At 38.8% G+C, this 21,271-nt stretch overlaps 1 protein-coding gene across 5 annotated transcripts in view; it reads left to right on the top strand.

Moving 5' to 3' along the window:
* Pik3r1 (phosphoinositide-3-kinase regulatory subunit 1) overlaps positions 1-21,038 on the top strand; it is an 84,788-nt gene extending 63,750 nt beyond the window's left edge. For 3 of the 5 annotated variants that reach the window (XM_005319542.5, XM_021722472.3, XM_040273800.2), the window contains 9 exons: positions 10,958-11,060; positions 12,283-12,381; positions 12,483-12,663; positions 12,920-13,045; positions 13,846-13,988; positions 14,222-14,398; positions 14,497-14,565; positions 15,267-15,437; positions 16,755-21,038. In XM_005319542.5, the coding sequence (XP_005319599.2) occupies positions 10,958-11,060; positions 12,283-12,381; positions 12,483-12,663; positions 12,920-13,045; positions 13,846-13,988; positions 14,222-14,398; positions 14,497-14,565; positions 15,267-15,437; positions 16,755-16,944 (1,259 nt within the window). In that variant the 3' untranslated portion in view covers positions 16,945-21,038. Of the gene's footprint in view, positions 1-7,128; positions 7,374-9,127; positions 9,489-10,957; positions 11,061-12,282; positions 12,382-12,482; positions 12,664-12,919; positions 13,046-13,845; positions 13,989-14,221; positions 14,399-14,496; positions 14,566-15,266; positions 15,438-16,754 lie in introns of those variants that run through there. The other 2 variants (XM_005319544.5, XM_021722473.3) reach the window with 2 other exon arrangements.
* The last annotated feature ends 233 nt before the right edge of the window (positions 21,039-21,271 follow it).

Here is a 21,271-nt window from a genome sequence, read left to right as displayed (position 1 = left end):
CCCATCTGCAGGGATTAGACATGGAGAGAGGGAGATTACCATTCAAAATGTAGAACTTCTACAGGATTCTATTGTGAACAAGTCCAAAAAAATGGTAACAAAAGTGAGAGGCATCAGGTTTAGTAGATAAGGCAAGCACAATCTGTTCCAGTGCTCCAAATTACAGCAAGCAGAATGTTTAACATGCCTAGAATTGTAGGAAAACTGCCTCTAAAAAGACAGTCAATAGATGCCTTAGGCTTCAGTCCAGTGGGGGCCAAAAGATTTCATCTCATATGATTACTTAGGTCATTTGTAGTCTTGAGAGCTCTGTGTTGGCATTCAGGCTTAGTAGGAAAGAATGAGAGTGGGGCATGGAACATGGCACTTGAGCCATTATTCACTATGCACCCCTAGATGAATCACATAGGCTGGGAAGGAAGAGGACCAACAAGAATAGGCAGGCCCCTGAGGCAAAGAGCTGAGCAAGGACCTTTCACTCCCTTCTGACCAGTGTTGAAGTATATATTAGAGAGAGAAAGTGGAGCCCTGCTTAAGGTAAAGAGCTAGGGATTCTTTAGTGACCCTGGTCTTCTTTAGTGATCTTCTCCCATTCCCATCAGGGGGACATGTGGAATCTCAAAGCCAGACAGGACTTGCCAGACACCTACAAATAAATTTGTCACATGGAACCTTTGAGAACTTCTTCTATACAAAGTGTAGTAGAATCAGTGGTGGAGTTTGATCAGTCTGGCTGGTGTGAACTGGTTAAGTGTCTTCTATCAGTCTTAGTCTAATTCCACCAAAGTAAAAGTTTATCAGCAACCATTTTCATAATGTACCTTTAAAGCTGCTTGATGTGTCAAAGGACCCTGTGTTCCTCTACTTAAAAACTGGTGTGCCAGTTTCAAAGGAGGATTAGTTCCATCAGCTCTGCTACAGAATGACAAAGCCTTAAACATTTGCTGGATCATCCCAGCAAAAAAAAAAAAAAAGAAAAAAAATTAAATTAAATCCAAGTAATTTTTAAAACCTAGTCTTAAGCCGTTTTCCCCTTTGTGTGCTATCTCTTAGCCACTCTGCAAATTGTCTAGGCCTCTTGGAATTCAATGGATGCCTCAATGTCTCTCATTTGTGAAAACATTGCACTCCCCACCTGCTAGGGAAAAATGCCCTTACCCTGAATACCTTTGTATTTGGGAATGACTCCAGCACAGATGATTGACAGAGCATCCCTAGGTAAAGAAATGATTTGTTAGGCCTGCAACACCTTACCGGAGTCCTTCATCATTACCCCAGCATGTGCTAGTACCAGAGGGCTTTGGAAGCACAGCTCTGGCACATCTCCAGTGAATGGTCATAAATCAATCGTTTGTAATAACTTTGTTACTGTGCATAGAAATGAGTACCTGAATGCTATTTAAAAGGGACAAAAAGCAAGTGTCTATTATGGGCCAAATAGACATGATTTCTAGTTTTTACCAGGTAGAACTTGAAACGATAAAGCTGATGATGTAATTTAAGGCATGATATCAATGCAAATAAGATTCATAAGCACATAGCATCTAATTAAATACTGAACTTCGGAGATGTGTCTGGTGACTTTTTAGGGCAATTGAATAGATAGAAAAAGTTCATGGAAGTAATATGACTTGAATTGTACCTTGAAAGATAGGTACAATTTGAATAGGGGAAGGAGAAATAGCATTTTCATTCATAGACTTTAAAGTTTTAAGTAAATTGCAAAGTACAACAATAATGGCTTTATATCTTACAAAAGCAGTAATATAGTACTGTGCCACATAAGGATGTTTTGATCAACATTGGTCTCATATAAGGTGGTAGCTATATCATCTAACCTGGGTATGTAGTAGGCTATAAAATCGAGGTTTGTATAAGCACACTCTATGATGTTTGAACAATCATGAAATTCCCTAGTGATGCATTTCTCAGGAGGTGTTCCTGACTTTGCAATACATGACTATATTTTAAGTGACATTATCATAAAAAAAAACATCATTTTGGAGTTGAAAGCATTGTCCCACTCTGTCATTTGGAGCATGAAGATACTAAAGCGTATAGAGAATGAGAGTAGTCATCTCCCCCAACCCCTAGAGCCTGTTCCCTGCTACTTGGATTTTCAGAACCTTTCAAGCAATGGAGCTGCTTTCAGTATCCACAAAGTCCTCTGAGGTTTCCAGCAGATGATAAGCTAAAAATACATGAATGTGTTCTTACAGGTCACATATACCAAAGACACAGAAGGCAATGTTGGTAGCTTTCAGGGTAAGCCTTTGCACCACTCTGTCAGATGTGCAGTGGAAAGAAGCCAGGATTTCTCAATGGGCTATATCTGGATTTGAAGCTCACATCTTTGCTACTTACCTGCTTTCTCAAGTTACTCAGCTTTTCCAGACTCTTTTCCAGACTGCAAAATGGGGATAAGACCTCTTGCTCAGGATGTTATGAGGATTAATGAGCTAACAAATACCAAGACTCTACTGTGTTAACTGTAGCTTTTCAGACCCTGCCAAGAAAGATCAATAAAGGAAAGGAGTAGGGAGGGGAAGGAGAGTTACTGGGGTCTGAATTAGAATAAGATATATTCCATGCTTGTATAATTAAATCAAAATGGATTCTACCATGTATAACTAAAAAAGAACCAATAAACAAATAAACAAAAACCAGACCCTGCCAAAGCTAGGCTCACTCTGCAACTCTAATTCTTCAAACCGCTATTTCTGGTTGTCTGAATTCTGTCGTGCTGTTCTCCCCATTGACTCCATGTTCATAGATAGGGCTTTAATGCAAATCTGAAAGAGATACTTTAGGTAAATGTAGCCACACTGGATGCATTGCTTGGAGCAAGGCATTTGCCTTCGTACGATGCCTTGTCCTGTGTGTGGCTTGCTGGGTGAAGTGGCCTCGACTTCAGTGCCACTCCCCATGTACATTGCCCAGGTGTACACAGTGCACAAAATGTGAAATTATATATAGTGTTCGTAAACAGTGCCATCCACTTTGTCTTTGCCCAAGTAGGTCCTTACTCTGCTTTTTATGAAGGTTAAGTTGACATATTCAATAGGTTTATGCCCTAAGTTATTTTCCCTCTTAATCATTCTGTAGGGTTTTTTAAAAAATTTAATTTTTTTTTCTTCACTAACCTCTTCAACTATCTTTCTGCAAGGCAAGGACAAAGATTTTTTTTTCCTTCTTTTTTGATCTAATTCTACCCAAGATCTAGGCCCAGCATAATAATCATCTAATTATTTTTTTTCTTTGATAAACATTCAGACAGAGAAACTAAAGTTTAGGAAGGTGATCCATACAAAGGAAGTTTTCAGAGCTTTGTTGGTAGTTTGCCATTTCCTTTGTTAATCAAAATCTTAACACCTGTAATCCCAGTGGCTCAAGAGGCTGAGGCAGGAGGATCACAAGTTCAAACCCAGCCTCTGCAACTCAGCAAAGCCCTTAGCAACTGAGACCCTATTTCTAAGTTAAAAAATACAAACAAGGATTGGGGTATATAGCTCAATGGTTAAGTACCCCTGAGTTCAATCCCCAGTACCAAAAAGAAAAAAAAAAAAAAGTCTTAGCTATATTTTAAGGTGGTAAATAGCAAGTTTTCTGGAATCATTATGTGTTATAGCTGTGCTACTTAGGTAGCTAATATAGATTTCTATAGGGCAACCAAAGTAAAAACAGCTTCATTTAATGCAGGGTGCTTTTGAATGCCACCCATTATAAGTGTATTTACATATTTCAGATTTCATGGGTATATTCAGAAATATTAATGTAGCATAATTGAAGTCTAATATTGTACCCTCAAGCCTAGAGAAGAAAATAAATGACTCTTTCTCCCCCATGCCCTTCTACACCTGTCAAAGTTAATTTTTAACCACCAACACATTGCAAAACATTCATCCTGAAGAGCCTGATTCATAAATCTTGTTTTAAATGCTGTGGGTTGGTTTCCAACCAAGACTAAAGCAAGCACTAAGGTACAGGGAAATGACTTTCAAAAAAGAGTTTTACTTTTCTCTGATTTATTTTTTATTGGGTTTAAAATGTGGTCTGACATTAGAAGGTCGTTTCTACGGTGAGAAATGAAACCTTGAAAAAAAAATTGCATGCATTGAGATGGGTAGGAATAAACAGAGGCAAGCCGCTCTAAGTTTCATCAAAAAAGAATTTTATTTGAGCTCTGAAAAAGAGATGTGAGCTCTTCAGTGTGCATGTGTTGAGGGGAATGCTCAGTTTTTGTTTTCACCGTGCAGCCTTTTCTTAAGGGACGGGGCCAGAAGGGAAATTGCAGGGGAAGAGTTTTATTCTGCTAGGCAATGGACCTGCCCTTTCAGACACCTTGTAGAATGTGTCCGAGTTTGTGTGTATGTAAACCTGAGTTTATTTATAAATGTAAGTGGGCATTTTCCTTAGTGCAGGGTCATTAAGAACATTGGATGTAAAGTACTGCATTTGCATCATCCTTCTGAAAGGCCCTCTAAGTTGTTTTAAGTTAAAAATTAAGTGTAAAATGAATGCTTCCCTTCATAAGTGAAGATTTTTGTTCATTTGAGAGAGAGAGAGTGTGTGTTTTTTGTTTCTTTTGTTTTTTTTGGCTGCCTCCCCTTTTAATGGTCTGTTGTTCATTAATAATGACCCACAAAATCCTCTAAGAAGCTTTCCAGGTTGAAAGGCATTTGTGGCATTTGCTACTTGATGGTGACTTGTGCATCTGAGAGACAGTACCCAGTCTATAACTTTAACACATTTTAATGATGGAGCCAGGAGGTTGAATCTGCTGAAAACTGAAATTATGGCCTAGTTTTGTTTCTGAAATGATTTTTAAAAAACACTGAGGAAAGGGAAGGAGGTACACATTTTTTTTTAAAGTCCAGAAAGAAAAGTTAGTTTTTAATTACATGTGCCAAGATTTCCAACGTGGATGAGTCTTTGAGGTCCCAGATAAATGCTTTCATTAAAACAAATTTTCCTACAAGAGATTAGCAACCACATTAAAATCATTTCTCAAGTATTTTGACAGCTGTGCTTTTATTAGTGAATCATATGGATTAAATGACAGTTGTACAATTACTTATTTGTATGTCATTTTGGACATAGTGTGAGAAGCACAAAATATACAGTTTCCAAGCCGAAGTTACTCTATGGCGCCAGCAGAGGGCTCTCTTTTTAAGCTAATAAAGAGCATGGGTCTTACAAATCACTTTTCAAAGACCAAAATTCAATGGGAAAAGATTGAACTCAAACTTTCAGTAATGTAGTAGAACCTCTTAGATGATGATTATACATATTGTAAGATTTTTGTTTAAAGCAAAGTTTCCAAATCTAAGACTTTCTTTTAGAAGTTACACTGCTTTTCAGTGGAAAATATTCTCCTAAAATAGAAAATGTACTGTTGGACTTACCATTTAGGTTTTGTCATGATACATCATTTGAATCCAAATAGGTATGCTTAAGAAACTGATGTGCTGATGTTTTTAGCTTCAGGAGGGCTATTTTTAAAAGGAGGGCAAGATTATGCAGCTCAGCATACAAAGTATTCTCTGAACTAACCCTCTCTATCCCTGACAATTGGCAGATTCACTTATAGACTTTTCTGTTGGGAAAGTTTTTCAATATTCTATCACTTGTACCAAAAGAATATTGTAAAGTCATTTTCATTGTGGATTAGCACCACTTGCCAGGTATTTTGAGTGTGTCTTTTGGTTCCTGCTGGTGGCCTGTGTGGACTTGATGTCAGCACCTGCATCTCCTTTATCAGTCTGAGACCCTTGGGTCACCTTCCCATACAGAGTATGAGGGTATTATTTACAGAACCCATATTTAAGTAAGCTGAAAATAGAAGACAGGAAAAGTCAGAGTTTCGTTATAGGTGTGAAGTTTTTTTTGCATGCAGCTCAAAAGAAATTAACTTCAATTCACTTGTCAACCTTTACTTTCTCTAGCAGAGGGAAGCAAGGAACTGGGACTGTGGGCAAAGAAAAGAGTTTAGGGCCAAACATTAGAAGTGTGGGTTATTTTTCCTGAAGCATGCAAGGAATTATTTGAAGTGATAATCTAAATTACTCTCCGATTTTAAAGCCTGGTGATTCTGTGATTTTTGCATTGTAATACAGTTTCCAGGATAACATTAAAACCATCTATGTTGATGCAACAGGAAATTTTTGTAGGGGGGGAAAAAACATTTAATTCTTTAAAGAGTAGCCAGCACTGCTAAGTCTGGTTCATTGCAACTTTACCAAATAAAGGACGAAAATCCACTAGAAAGGTATGCCCTTTTCTGCCCTTCTCCCTTTGCCCCATGTAGCCAGCACAGAAACCTAATGCAGGCACACCATTTAATTATTAGAAAATCTTATGGCTGTTTAAACATCAGACAAAGTTGATCTCATAAAAATAGCCACAGTATTTTCTTTTTCTTCTTCTTCTTAATGCCTCGTGGTCATGAAGTATGGCACGTTGTGGGATTCTAAGGTGTCTTCCTGAGGATACCCTCCCAGTACTGTGAGCAACTGAGTGATACGCTCCCAGGCTGAGCTGCTCTAGAAGGGCTTTCCTGTTACACCTGTGGGGCAGTTTGTGCAAGTGTGGGGGAGGAGGTGGACACGAGCAAGGCTCTGTGTTCTGGGCTGTGGTGAGAGGTTCAGGCCTTTACAAGCGAGGCTTTGATTCTATTTTTTGCTGAACTAGCTCAGCCACTTCCTGTGTTTGGCTGTGCATAGTGCCTTGCTTCACTGTCGGCTACTTGAGCCCCGGGAGTCAGCCAGCCAGTGAGCTCCGCCACAGCCTTTTAGACTATTTTCAGCCCCCTTACAATGGTCTTCTCATTTCCTCGGTGAAAATGAGCAAGTTAGTCTTGCATTGGCCACTTGTCAGCCCATGACAACTTTGACTTTGGCTCCCCTCCCCCTCCTGAAATCCCTAGCTCAGCAAATATTTGAACCTGCCCAAGTTAATCATGAAGCTGCGATCTTTATCTGAGAGAGACGTGCGAGCGCCTGGGCTCTTTCCCTCCCCTGTACAGTAGCGCGATCCAGTTGGCTTCTCAATGGGGAGCGGGCGGTGAGCGGGCAGCGGGGAAGAGCTGCTGGGGCCGGACTCACTGGGCCCGGCGGGCGGGCGGGCGGGGCGCGGGGCGGAGGGACAGGCGCGGCGCAGCCCAGCCAGCCGCGGTGTGAACAGAGGGTCCGCCGCGCCCCCACCTCTGCGCGCACTCGCAGCGCCGGGCTCGAGCATTGCCTGCCTGGAGCAGGAGGGGGGAGACACCCGGGTTTGGCCCACTGGGTGGAAGAACAGCTTTTTGGATTTTTTTTTTTTTCATTGTCGGCTACAGACATTTCAAAGGGTAACCGTTGAAATGCATAACCTGCAAAGTAAGTTGCCTTTCATTTGTGCACTTCTCTGCACTGTGGCTTTGTATCTGCGAATGGTTCCTCTCTGTAATTTGTCTCAGGGTGGGTGTGCGTGCTTGGAGTGTGCGTGTTCATGCAAGGAAGATTAGGAGAGACACTGCCTACTGTCCTGCAGGGGGACAGTTGGGGGGAAAGATGGGGTTTAGGTTGGAAGTTAGGAACGAGGTAATTACAAGGTGATCAGCTGGAAGTTGTTGGCAGTCCAGGGTGTACATAGACCACGGAAAAATCACCTGTCTCCCTTCCCTGCTGCTAGGTTTCATTAGCTATCTGGGATCTAGCGACCCAAAAGGCTTGCACCAAGTGCTTCCAAATTCATGGGGGTGGCCCTCTGGTCTGACTTACATGGTCACAGTGCTCAGAGGACTTCTCTCCTTACTTTTGAGGGAGGGTCAACATTTTATTAAACTATAATTTTTTTCCCTGAATCCTACCCAAGGACATATCCTACCACAACCATTTTTTATCTTTTTGGCCATTTTTACTTGTATTTGAGTTTACCTAAATGCTTAGGCAAATAGTGAAGTGCTGAGTGGGAAAAAGTAGAAGGGAATAGGTTGAGCCTGCCTTCTCCAATAGGGGAATGCGAAGTAGGGGACCCAAGTGAACAGTGCCCAGAGAATACAGTGCCTTGGTTTGCTTTTTAATATGTTTTATAATTCCAAATTTGATAGAAAGTCTAAACCTAAATTTTAAGGGCTTCTGTGTTCTTTAAATTGTCACAGAAATATGTGACATACATATGTACATAGATCACAAAGCCCTGCTATAGTTTTTTTAAATGAGCTACATTTACATTGTAAGGTTTCCCTCACACACACACACACACACATATTATAAATGTCAAAAGTGATTGGGTCACAGTGAGAATGTCCATTAGACTCCAGTAAGGGTGACAGACTTATATGCAGAATGGTTTTTTAAGAACCAAAATTATTAGATTTGTAGGAAAATTGATTTCTTTAAATACTGCTAAGGAGGAATATTTGAGGCATTTGATCTAGAAGGGGAAAAAAAGATTACATCACCCTCCCCTTCAAGCAGCTTGTACTGAAGATGGATTCATCAGTAGAATACTTTGGAAAGATCACTGTTCTTCAACTCTGCAGTCTGACACATGGCTTCTTTTTGAAAGAAGCATTTTTTTTCCCAGTTATGTTAGATAGTTACATTAAGATTGTCATTAATAAGGAATGTTGACAATTATGTTTATTATTTCTGCAAACAGTAGGCATCTTCATTTCTACAGTAAAATTCGGAATTTTCATTGTTCTATGAAGTCTCGTTTTTTAAGTTTGGCATGTTTGATACAGGAAAAAATTCTGTCTGTGCATTTTCTTTTAATTGCCGTTTCTAATATGGTAGAATGATGAGTGTTTTAAGTTCTAAGCTTTCAGCAAATTTTGGAGGACTCAAATTAAAAAGCTAGTCTCAATCCTTTCTACTTTTAATATATATGGTTGGTATTTAAGGACTGTAAATTATAGCTTAAGGATAACCTTTTGATGCCTTTGTAAGATTTTTACACGAAGGAATGGCCAGGCTATCTATAAACACAGATGCACTAGGGGGAAAAAAGCTACGAGCTGCAGTGTATCAGCTGTTGTCAACCTGCCAACAGCGGAGCGTACCATGCTGCAAGGAGTAATAAAAAAGGAATTAGAAAACTCACTGCTAGAGGAGAACAGTCAAATTAAACACCTTTGGAAAGGCTGAGCATATGTACATGGCAGTTCTGTTCCGTGTGGGTCCTTGGTGAGGCTGGGACTGTGTGAAGGCTGGCATAGAGGAGAACTGATGAAGCAGGAGTGGTCTGGTGACATTTTTCTGACTTGATTGGCTGGGATGTGTGATGTAATAGGTTACAGTGCAGCCCCTTATAGGTTTTAAAATGAATTCCAAGACACCATTACAAAGAAAGCCGGACTCTTTTCTTATAACTGAGCTCAGCCAAGGAAACTCTCGCACAAATGTACAACACTGTTTGGAATATGGAAGACCTGGATTTAGAATATGCCAAGACAGATATAAACTGTGGCACAGACTTGATGTTTTATATAGAAATGGATCCACCAGGTAATACTGCAGTATTAATGGAGCAAGTCAGTTAAATTTGTGGCTTTTTAATTTTTTGGAAGCTGCCATAACAGATCCTCTGTAGATTGCTGTTTTTATTTATTTGTTCCATTGATAAAAATTAGTTTGATTATAATTTAAAAATTAAACAGATTGTTTGCCTGCCTGGGGAAGGAAGCAGCTCAAGCTGTGTGGGGTAAATGCTGATTCTTACTTGAATGGATCTGAATTAGATTCCACTTTTTTACTGGTGTCTTTTGTTAATTGTGATCCTTTGCTAGTTGGAGTATATTGTTCCTTTAATTAAAAGGATGCATCCTTTGTGTTGCTTTTCTCTGTTGACAGTGGATGAGAACAGTGTGGTACTTTGCAGTGATAACACTTGGTACTTTAGAAAGCACGTAAAATGTGGCAGTGATTACAACTTAGTTCTCAATGAAACTGTTGAGAAACTACTTTAAGTCAGATATAGAGATGGCTTATTCTCTTTCTTATTAAGATACTATATGATAAAAAGGTGGCTTTTTATTATTTAGTCCCGGTTTTTATAAAATAAAACATCTGAAATAATTTTCTTGATAAACATCTGAAATAATTTTTATATAAATTAAAATAATAACAGTGCTTTAAAACTTATGCCTTTAAATTTAGCTACAAATCCTAGATTTATTTCCTAAATTGTTTTCTTTCAATGTTAGTGCCCCCCAATTAAGAAACACTGCAGCCTTTTTTATTTGTCACCAATTCATATATGAATACTGATTTGACATTGAAGAAAGGGGATAGGATTTTTAACCAGACCTGGCACATAGAGCACAATTTATCCAGCAGAATATTAACGTGAATACTAAGGAGATTCAGGTCACAGATGAGTTTCTTAAAGTGGCTTTTGGCAGAACAGTGCCTGAAATACTAAGATTAGAGAAAACCAATTCCTCCTCTTAAAAAAGCTCATCTATAGCAGTATGTTTTATTAGTGCAATAGCATTTGTGGAAGACAGAGACCAAATTTGTCTTTTATAATTAAGAAAGAAGAAAATTAAAGCCAAGTCATGTTACTCCTGCTGCTCATGTTCATAGTTTCTTACTTTAGATAGATTTGACCAGGCATAGAACTTTAATATAGCTAAAAATCTAGAAGTATAGAAAATTTCATGACTCTGGGTCTACTCTGAAATTTATTTACATGGCCAGCCCAATTTATTTGTTCATCTCTAGATTCTCTGTGCCTGTCAGTCTCCCTCTTCTCCTTTTCAGTTTCATTTCCTTTTGAGCCACACTCTAAGATTTTTCTTTTAACTGTCTTTCATCGTGTATGGAATTGTGAATTACTGGGTGTCTATTTCCAATTTCTTTTTTTCTTTGTTGTAATGGAAATGTTTATCTGAAGAAAAAAAAATAGGTCTAAGTTTAAATGTTCAGTTGGAGTTGGAATTGCAAACAACTTTTCCTTTCTCTTTCACTTGCAGCACTGCCTCCTAAACCGCCCAAACCCACCACTGCAGCCAACAACAGTATGAACAACAATATTTCCTTACAGGATGCTGAATGGTACTGGGGAGAGATCTCGAGGTAAGACCCAGAACTCTTCATTTTCAGTTGATACAGAGTTTTAGATGAAGAGAAGGAAAAGCACCAGCTTGCTAAGTTCCATTTTTAGGATATCCTCCAACATAAGCATGAAGTATATAGTTGGTTCTTTTCCAAAGACGACCAAAAAAGTCCCTGGGCGCTAGAGCACTGTGGGAGCTCAGTGCCCCAGGAAGTTAATAACCGGGAAGTTTTATTATTGACAGAGATGTCAGGGAAGCACCAAGGTGACATGGCACTGCCTTAAGGCAAAATGTAGAGGCATTCTCTGTTGAGCAGAACTGTGATTATTAATATTATTGTCTTAAACACAGTAACATAAAATGTCTCTTTTTTTCCCCCCCAGTTAGCTTTTTTTGGAGAGTAGAGAGTGGTAGGAGGAAAGCCTTTTAGGAATAATTTCTGTGCTGGTTTATCAGGGACATTGATTGAAAAAATAAGTAGAATCTTTAGTATAGATATACCAATATGAAAGTGAATACTTTTTTTTTTTTTTTTGTAGTACTGGACTGGGCATCGAACCCAGGGCCTTGCAAATGCTAGACAAATGTTTTACCACTGAGTTGCACCCCCCCAGCCCTCATGTACCTATTTTTAATGACATGGGAATTAATATGTCCTTATAAACAAATATGGAATTAGTAAACAATAAAAACATAACATCTAAATATAAATCTATAAGGGGTTAGAATATGGAAATTGTCTGTACTTGATGCCCAGTTTTGCTGTGAACCTAAACCTGCTCTAAAAAACAGTCTATTGGGGCTGAGTGAACACTTGCCTAGCATGCACAAGGCCCTTGATTTAATGCCCAGTGCCACCCGGCAAAAAAAGTCTATTAATAAAGAATGTAGCGGGTAGGGTTGTGGCTCAGTGGTAGAGCACTTGCCTAGCATGTGTGAGGCACTGGGTTAGATGCTCAGCACCATGTATCAATGAGTAAAATAAAGCTCCATTCACAACTTAAAAAATATATATAAAAAAAGAGAGAATGTAGGGTTTGGGGTTGTAGCTCTGAAGCTCAGTGGTAGAGCACTTGCCTAGTAGGTGTGAGGCATTGGGTTCAATTCTCAGCACGGCATATAAATAAATTAAATAAAGGTCCCAAAAAAAAACAACTAATAAAGTGTTAAAAAGAAAGAATGTAAACCTATGATTACTGAATTCAAAAGATAAGCATTGTCTTGTGTTCTGTTCATTCCAGGGAAGAAGTTAATGAAAAACTTCGAGATACAGCAGATGGAACCTTTTTGGTACGAGATGCCTCTACTAAAATGCATGGCGATTATACTCTTACACTAAGGTGAGTCTCAGAATGCAGCTGCAGTTGGGGTGTTTGTGACATAAAATCATATTTCTTTATTAAGAAATTTTAATACTGTTATTTTTCTTTTGTATTTACAGGAAAGGAGGAAATAACAAATTAATCAAAATATTTCACCGAGATGGAAAATACGGCTTCTCTGACCCATTAACCTTCAATTCTGTGGTTGAACTAATAAACCACTACCGGAATGAATCTCTAGCTCAGTACAATCCCAAACTGGATGTGAAATTACTTTATCCAGTATCCAAATACCAACAGGTAATCAAAACTGAATTCCTCATATTATCAGAATGTGGAGACAAGATACTTTCAAATCTATAGAAAATTTTAAAGCACATAAATTACATGGAATCATGTTTGAAAAACTTTACACATGCCACAAAATTGCTAAATCAAATAGCAAGATTAACAAAATTGGCAACATGGAAAAAAAAATCTTTAAACAGTAGTAATTTGATTAAATACCTTACCAACTAAATTTATTTTTTTTCCTCTAACCCCCCTATCCTTTTAGGATCAAGTTGTCAAAGAAGATAATATTGAAGCTGTGGGGAAAAAATTACATGAATATAACACTCAATTTCAAGAAAAAAGTCGGGAATATGATAGATTATATGAAGAATATACCCGTACTTCCCAGGTGAGTTTTTGTGAAATCTGGACAGCTTAAAAAAAAAAAAAAAAAAGAATAAAAAAGGCTGTGATTGGGGGATGAAGTGGGAGGGAGGTCATTTATTTGTGAGTCATTGTTGATTATTCCAGCATAGGACTTCTAACCCTATTGAATGAAACCTATAGTTATCAGAATGATAAATTAAGATCACATGATAACTGAAGGGGTTACTGTGAGATTTAAATTGATTTAATGTGAAAGTTTCACATTCATGTGCCCTGTTGCCAAAAGAAATGGGGTACATTTGCCCACAGTGTTTTTCTAGAGATTAGAGCCTCTATAGGCCCTGAAGCATCTGGGGGAGAAGGCATCCTGGATACTATAACAGAAATGGCTTAAAAAGATCGAAACTATAATCATTTTCCATAGATTCAGGAAAATTCTTCAAAGAATTTCAGAAACACACATTTCCTATCAGTGGTTTTTTTTTTTTAATTCACATCCCAACCTGCTAACATAGTACCATTATTTATATAACATTTACATTATATATATATGTAGTGTAGAGATGATTTAGCTTTCATAGGAGGAGATATATACAGGTTCCTTTTGAATACTGTTTTTTATATAAGGCATATAAGGGACATGAATGAGCATCCACTGACCTTGGTATCTCAGCGAGGTCCTGGAACCAACCTCCATGATACCCCAGGACAACTGTTTTTCCAAGCTAGATGATGATATAGGTCAAAAATGCTGATACTATCTTGCAATAAGAGGTTGTTCTATGAAATATGTGACATTGTCTTTTTAAATTTTTGTTTCAGGAAATCCAAATGAAAAGAACAGCTATTGAAGCATTTAATGAAACTATAAAAATATTTGAAGAACAGTGCCAAACCCAGGAACGGTACAGCAAAGAATATATAGAAAAGTTTAAACGCGAAGGCAATGAAAAAGAAATACAGAGGTGGGTGAACTGTGACTTTTTTTTCCCTCCTCTCTCTAGAAATAACCAAAATCTTTTAAGACTGCTTAAACTGATGGTCTCAATTTCTGTGCTTTGGATAATTTAAAATGATAGAAAGACATTCTTTATCAGAGGAAAACTTCCAGGAAACAATAGCGAAACTTTTCATAAATTTGGGAGAACTTACCTGATGTACCCAAGTAAATACAGATAACATTTCTCTTACTTTATAGGATTATGCATAATTATGATAAGCTAAAGTCTCGAATCAGTGAAATTATTGACAGTAGAAGAAGGTTGGAGGAAGACTTGAAGAAGCAGGCAGCTGAGTATCGTGAGATTGACAAACGTATGAACAGCATTAAGCCAGACCTCATTCAACTGAGAAAGACCAGGGACCAGTACTTGATGTAAGTATTTGAAACAAAACCCTGGTAGGGGATGATTGGCGATTGCTAAGGTTAAGGACGAATTATTAATGCATTTTCTTTTCAAAACTGTTTTCCAGGTGGCTGACTCAAAAAGGTGTCCGGCAAAAGAAGCTAAATGAGTGGCTAGGCAACGAAAATACTGAAGAGTAAGTAGCTAGTTACTAAGATGACAGAGAGCAAAAGGTTGTCCTCATTTTAGGAAGACTCATGACATATTTTGTTTTCATAACAAGTGAGGAGTTAGTTACTGAGTTTGGAACATCTCATAGGAGAAAATTATAAACTCCGTGTCATTATCTGGAATTTTAAAAAGAGGAAAGTTTAGCTAAGGAGGACTTGGATTTATTTTTACTCATAGTTGTGTAAAATGACCCTGTGTCCATAATGATGTCCCTGAACATCTGAAAAATCCCAAAATATTTTTGGAAGCTTCAATGAAAAAAAAAATTATGTTTAGTATATTTTGAAGGTTAAGTGTATGTTTGGTTTGAATTATTTGAAAACTGGCAGTCCTCCTATTTAATTAATTTCCCGATCTAAACTGGATAAACAGGATAATTTAATAGTTTTCCCTCTGCCTCGGTACCTCCGTGTGGTTGCTGACTTGGAGACAGAGATAGTATTTATTGCTAACTCTGTCCTGTGGAGTGGCATTGGAGGCTAAACATTAATAAGAAAACTCAGGTCAGAGAAGCAGGGTTGATCTAGCTACCTGATGGTTGTTCTGACTTTGTTGGAGCCGGAGAGAACAAGGTGGAAGTGGTAAGAGGGCCCTGCGGGGAGAAAGTGAGGCATGCTGGGGGTTCCTGCACTTCTTATTCAGAAACCTTCTCTCTTGTCTATGTAGCCAATATTCTCTGGTGGAAGATGATGAGGATTTACCCCACCATGATGAGAAGACATGGAATGTTGGAAGCAGCAACCGAAACAAAGCTGAAAACCTATTGCGAGGGAAGCGAGATGGCACTTTTCTTGTCCGGGAGAGCAGTAAGCAAGGCTGCTACGCCTGCTCCGTAGTGTATGTATCTCTGGCAAACTAGTTTTTATGTTTCATGTATTCATTAAGGGTAAGGATTTGAAAAAGTTCTAGCTTTGAATCTTATAGTAATGCAGAAGAGGAAATAAAATAGACACTTCCAGTTAGACATGGATATTATGTCTATTAAGTTCTCATAGCAGGTTTGGTGATACATGCCAGTAATCCCAGCAACTCAGGAGGCTAAGGCAGGAGGATTACAAGTTTGATGCCAGCTTTAGCAAATTAGTGAGATCCTGTCTCAAACCAGTTTTTAAAAGGGACTGGGGATGTAGCTCAGTGGTAAAGCATCCCTGGGTTCAATCCCTCGTACCCACCCCCACCAAGAAAAAAGATCTACCAAAGAAACCTGTCCTTTATTTAGAAGATTGGAGTTTGGTTTCCAATTTGGCAACAAATGAATCATGAGCCGTCTTTAAGTCTTTTCTCATCTTTAAAATGGAAGTAGCAATGCTTGCCCCGTGGTTTTTCTGTTTGTTTGTTTGTTTGTTTTTGCCTCTGAAGGCTAATACAGGTAGAATCTGAGGTCATTCACATAAGAACACCTCCTATAGATAAAATATCTACATGTCAGAGCCATAAGAGGAAAGACCCCTTCCCTGTCTGGCTTTGAGACCTAGTTCTGTCACATAAGCGGCTTGTCTTTCCCCACTTACTTCTTACTATTGTGTAGAGTCCTTTGAAGAGTGAGTTTGGGTCACTGGCGTCACCATTTGCATCACCATGTCAGAGACATAAACATCCTCTAATAGGGAAAAGTTGTAAATACCTTGTCCTCCAAGGCTGACCTCCATTTACTGCAGAACTACTCTTCTTAGGAGTGACACAGAACTTGGAGTAGGAGAACAGGAGAACTCAGAGTAGATGCAGAGGTGGAAAGTTGTGTAGACACTTGAGGAGGGCTGAAAGAAGGAATCCTGTTATCAGTTGTGACTGGAGGGAGAGAGTGCTGCTGTCACTGGGCTGCACTCACTGTCACAATGGTTGGGAACGGCTCTTCTCTTCGCTGCCTGCTTACCGCATGCCGGACATTCTATCAAGCACCTCGCATGCACTACCTCCGCCTGTTACATTCATGTTACTCTTGTCCTCCTGTTAAACCTTTTTAAAGATGAAGCTGGCCCCAGAGCTTGGCCCTACTCAAGACCCTCAGCCAGTAAATAAGTGACAGCACCCTGGACTGTTTCACCTTCCCATGTAATGTGCTCTTTCACCATGATAACCTTATTAAAGATGCCCTGTAGAGCTGTGAATTGTCCTGGGCGTACTCAAAAGGCAGTTGTTTTGTCTCCTCTCCAGGGTGGACGGTGAAGTCAAGCATTGTGTCATCAACAAAACGGCGACTGGCTACGGCTTTGCGGAGCCTTATAACCTGTACAGCTCCCTGAAGGAACTGGTGCTACATTACCAACACACCTCCCTCGTGCAGCACAATGACTCCCTCAACGTCACACTAGCATACCCAGTATATGCACAGCAGAGGCGATGAAGCGCTACCCCTCTGATCCTGTTCCTGACGTTCAGCCACCCTGAGGCCTCTGGAAAGCAAAGGGCTCCTCTCCAGCCTGACCTGTGAATTGAGCTGCAGAAAGGAAGTTGTCAGTCTTCAGATGGGACTAGAGCTTTCTTGGACAAAAAAGAAGTAGGGGAACACTCGCAGCCTAGAGCTGCAGGATGATCAGATCTTTCTAACCCAGACTGCTTATTCTTATCTTTTTTTTAATTTTTTTTTTTTGGTTTAATTTAAAGCCACAAACACAACACAAAGAGAAAAAGAAATGCAAAAATCTCTGCGTGCAGGGACAAAGAGGCCTTTAACCATGGTGCTTGTTAATGCTTTCTGAAGCTTTACCAGCTATAAGTTGGGACTTTGGAGACCAGAAGGTAAATAGGGCTGAGGAGCCCACACCCGAGAATGCTGGGTCCAGCCTGGTTTAGCCTGGGTGTCGCTGTGCACGGTGGGCCCAGACGCATCGCACTGTGGATTATTTCATTTCTTAACAACAGAACGATATGTAGCAGAAAGGCACTTTGCTCACGAGGGGCACCTTGGGAGAACATCAGTTCATGTATGTTCAAGGGGAAATCTGTTGTAGCAAAGTGCCGTAAAATGTTTTGTTTAAACTTGTCAAGATAAAAACAACCTACCAACAGAAAAATGGAGCGTGGAAGACGGGAGTTAAAATGACATTAAGTATATAAAATATGTACATAATATCGGATGACTAACTATCAAATAGATGGATTTGTATCAAAACCAAATAGCTTCTTTTTTGTTTTGCTGAAGGCTAAATGCACAGCGCTATGCAATTCTTAATTTTCATTAAGTTGTTATCAGTTTAAAAATATACCTTCAGTATAAGCTTTCCCCTTCCCAGTTTTTGTTGCTTGAAAATATTGTTGTCTGATTTTTGTTAATATTCCTTTTGTTATTCTTATCCTTTTTTTAAAAGAAGAAATGTACAGAATGCCAGTTTTAAAATAATGGCTTCAGAATTAAAACTATGAAATAATTTTACAGTTTTTCTTGTACAGAGTACTTGGCTGTTAGCCCAAGGTTAAAAAGTTCGTAACAGATTTTTTTTTTTTTTTGGACTAAATGTTTTGTTGGGCAGTGCCTGATAAGCTTCAAAGCTGCTTTATTCAATAAAAAAGAAAAGAAAAAGATGTATGAATATGACAAAGTATCGCTGAGTCCAACAATGTTGTTTTAAGATTTAAAATACGGTACCTGGCAATGTTTGTTTTATAATGAATTGTGAACTTCTTGAATCTGGGGGTTGGGGGGAGGAATAGCCAGGGGCTGTAACAGGCAGGGTGGTGGGAGGGGTGGTATGCACTTTCTCACAATTCAGACAAGTGGCGAATAACTGCAAAGTGAAGTTGCTTCTGCTTCAGTCTTTTCCCACTTTGACTTGCTAGTTGTTCTCAATTAATGATAATTACACACCTACTGTAACTCTAACCCAGTGCAGCTGGCCAGGTATTTCAGTTCTGATGAAGAAAGTGCTGAGAGTTCATTTTGGGTTTCCTGGAACAATGCTCCCCACCCTCCTTGGTTTAGCACACTGGTTTCAAGGTATAATCTGTGCATTTAGAAAATGTATTTTTTTTCCCCTCTCTTTTTAACATTAGTTGTGATAACCAACAAATGTTCATTTTAGAAAAAGCATGACCTGAGAAAATCATTTCAATTGGATACTTGTTATTTTCCTAGCTTTCTATTCAATTTAGAACATAAAGCAAGTAGACACAGGCATCTGGTTGCTGCTCTGGAGTTCCTTCAAGCTAGTTCAAGTCGTGGTGGTCATTGCAGGAATCCAGATGACAGTCCTTGTCATTCATCCCAATAATCGTGTGTTGTACTTGAGGGTGGGGAAAGGAAAAATTTTGTGGTGACATCTTTCCAATTTAGGGTGAGGTTGAGAGTCTCCCTCCCTGATTTACATATGCAAAAGCTGTTACTGTTCAGCAGGAATTGTACCCATGGCAGAAGGGGCGAAGGCTGATGATGATCATGGTCACTACCCTGTTGGATTAAAATGGAATCTTTAACAGTTTCAGTTTCCCTTTCTCAATATTAGATTCACCCACAACTTTATTTCTCTCTTCATAAAATACTAAGATGAGGGTGTTTTGTTTTAATGTTCCTTTAAAAAAAATCATTTGGAAGAATCAGTCTAGCACCTGAGTTAATCTCTGTAGAATGTATTATTTTTCTTCTTTTTATGAAGCTACTCATTACCCAAGAGCAAAAGTCTTATCTTCAGTCAGACTGCCGCCCTCAGACTTGACTCTTCTGATCTGACCATCTCCCTCTCATTGCCAGACAATTTATGATTCCCTGGTTTTAGTCCGTCTTTGCTTTAAAACTTCCAGTGGTGATATCCTGCCACATCACGAAGAAGTTTGTTACAAGTATTTGATAAACTAGACTTGTGGGGTTTTGGTGTTTTTTTGTTTTTTGGTAGCACATCATGTATGCTATTAAATACAAATAACTTTCATTTAATTACTAAAATACATCTGAGGTCGGATGTTTCATTAAAAGCTACAGTTTTTTTGCTTCAACATTCTGCAAAACAACATGCTATTTAGACAGTTGCCTCATTTTTGTGTCTCACAAGCAGAAGTGCAATAGATTTTTCTTTGAACAGAAGACAGGATTTGGTGTTCTGTGTGGCAGCGAGTTACATCAGACCTATTCTGTCAAATGCCTTTTGTAGCATGCACACCAAATTTGTCCTTGTGGATGTTTGACCATCAGTGCTCTGTGGGTTCAGTCATCTCCTAACGTTTTCTGGCTCATGAGTATGAAGGGAGACAGCAGAGCCACTCCTGCTATGTGATTTTTATCCATGCATTCATTTTTTTTCCCACCCAATGTAGCATCCTAAAGTCAAAGCCAGAAACTAGGCTGCAGAGAGCTGTGAAAAGGCTATAGAAGTGGGAGCAGTGGGACCTCATACTCCATACAAGAGTGATCATAACCATGTGAAAAGGCAAAAGGCATGTGTTGGCAACATTTGACAATGTCATGGCCCTGGGTATATGTATATATGTATATGTGCATGGACTGTTTCCAGTACACCTTTCAGCCAAGACAGATCCACAGTCATTGAGTTCAAGTACATAACAAGCAGATGTCTAGTGCAGTTCTTGTGTATGTGTATGGGTTGTTTTTTCCTTTGAGATTGCTTTGTTTTGTCTTATAAAAGGTGAAAATTGTTGGCAAGTGAAGTGAGAAGTTCATAATTCTTTGGCTCTTTTGTTTTTAGAAGTTACTCCTTTTAGGGAGCAGGTCTAGATGACTTATCTTGGAAATCCTTATTTTCAGTGTGTCAAGTCAAAGTGTGTTTATGTGAGCTGTCACTGTGGGGAACGAATTACTTTGTCATATAGCTGGTTATGAACTAGTAACGTGTTTGGGAAGTCCTACTGATGTTCCTTATTGGGGAAAAAAGTTCTGCCGGTTTTAACAACTGCTTTTGCTATGCATGGTATCCAAGTCAGTTGGAAGGCAGACTCTGCTATCTGTTTGAATTTAGGGTCATTTAAGGAAGGGGCAGTTTAAAGCACAATGCCTCACATGGGACAAAGTTCCAAAATGCCAAATTATTTTTTAAAAAATCTAGTTATATAACATACTAGTATGATGAGTGGGGAGGGAATGGAATTGGATTAATTGGAAAGACTATCCAACTTAACATTAAACTTGTCACCATGAGATAGCATTAGCTGCCCAGGATGCTGCTATTTAAAAGAGGAAAAAAAAAAAAAAAGCAAAACAAAAAAATTCTCATTTATATGTGTGTATTTTTTAAAGCTACAATCTGTTCGATGTTTTTACAAATCTGTTTATATGACATTGTTAAAATAAAGTTGGTCTTTTGACGAGAGGGAGGATGTCATGGTCAGTTGTAATTTTGCCTTTACAAGGCACCTAGGGTGGGTGGGTGGGGGGAGTGTGCCTCCTTGACATTTTGTTCAAGTTATAGATTCAGTGGAGCTATGTCTTGTTTTAAGTTGCTTTGATGCATTGTATTAGGTCTTCAACAGAATAAAGGTTGTTTTGAAACTTAAGTTTGGGTTTGAAATTTCAGTTGTCACCTAAGAAATATCTCCAAACAGCTCACTCTCTTCTTGATTTATAAATGTTTTAGTTTTCATTGATTTCTACCTACCCCTTTTATTTCATCATCACATTATCTCATTTTTATAAAGTGAAGAAACTGAAGAGCCACATGAATGTTCTCAATGTTTTTTTCCATGACTTCACTCTTTTTTTTTTTTTTTTTTTTTTTTTAACCAGGGAT

The sequence above is a fragment of the Ictidomys tridecemlineatus genome, chromosome 1 (genome assembly GCF_052094955.1).
Source record: "Ictidomys tridecemlineatus isolate mIctTri1 chromosome 1, mIctTri1.hap1, whole genome shotgun sequence".
NCBI lineage: Eukaryota > Metazoa > Chordata > Mammalia > Rodentia > Sciuridae > Ictidomys > Ictidomys tridecemlineatus.
The sequence above is the reverse complement of the archived record's forward strand: the minus strand, read 5'-3'. Positions and strand labels throughout refer to the sequence as shown.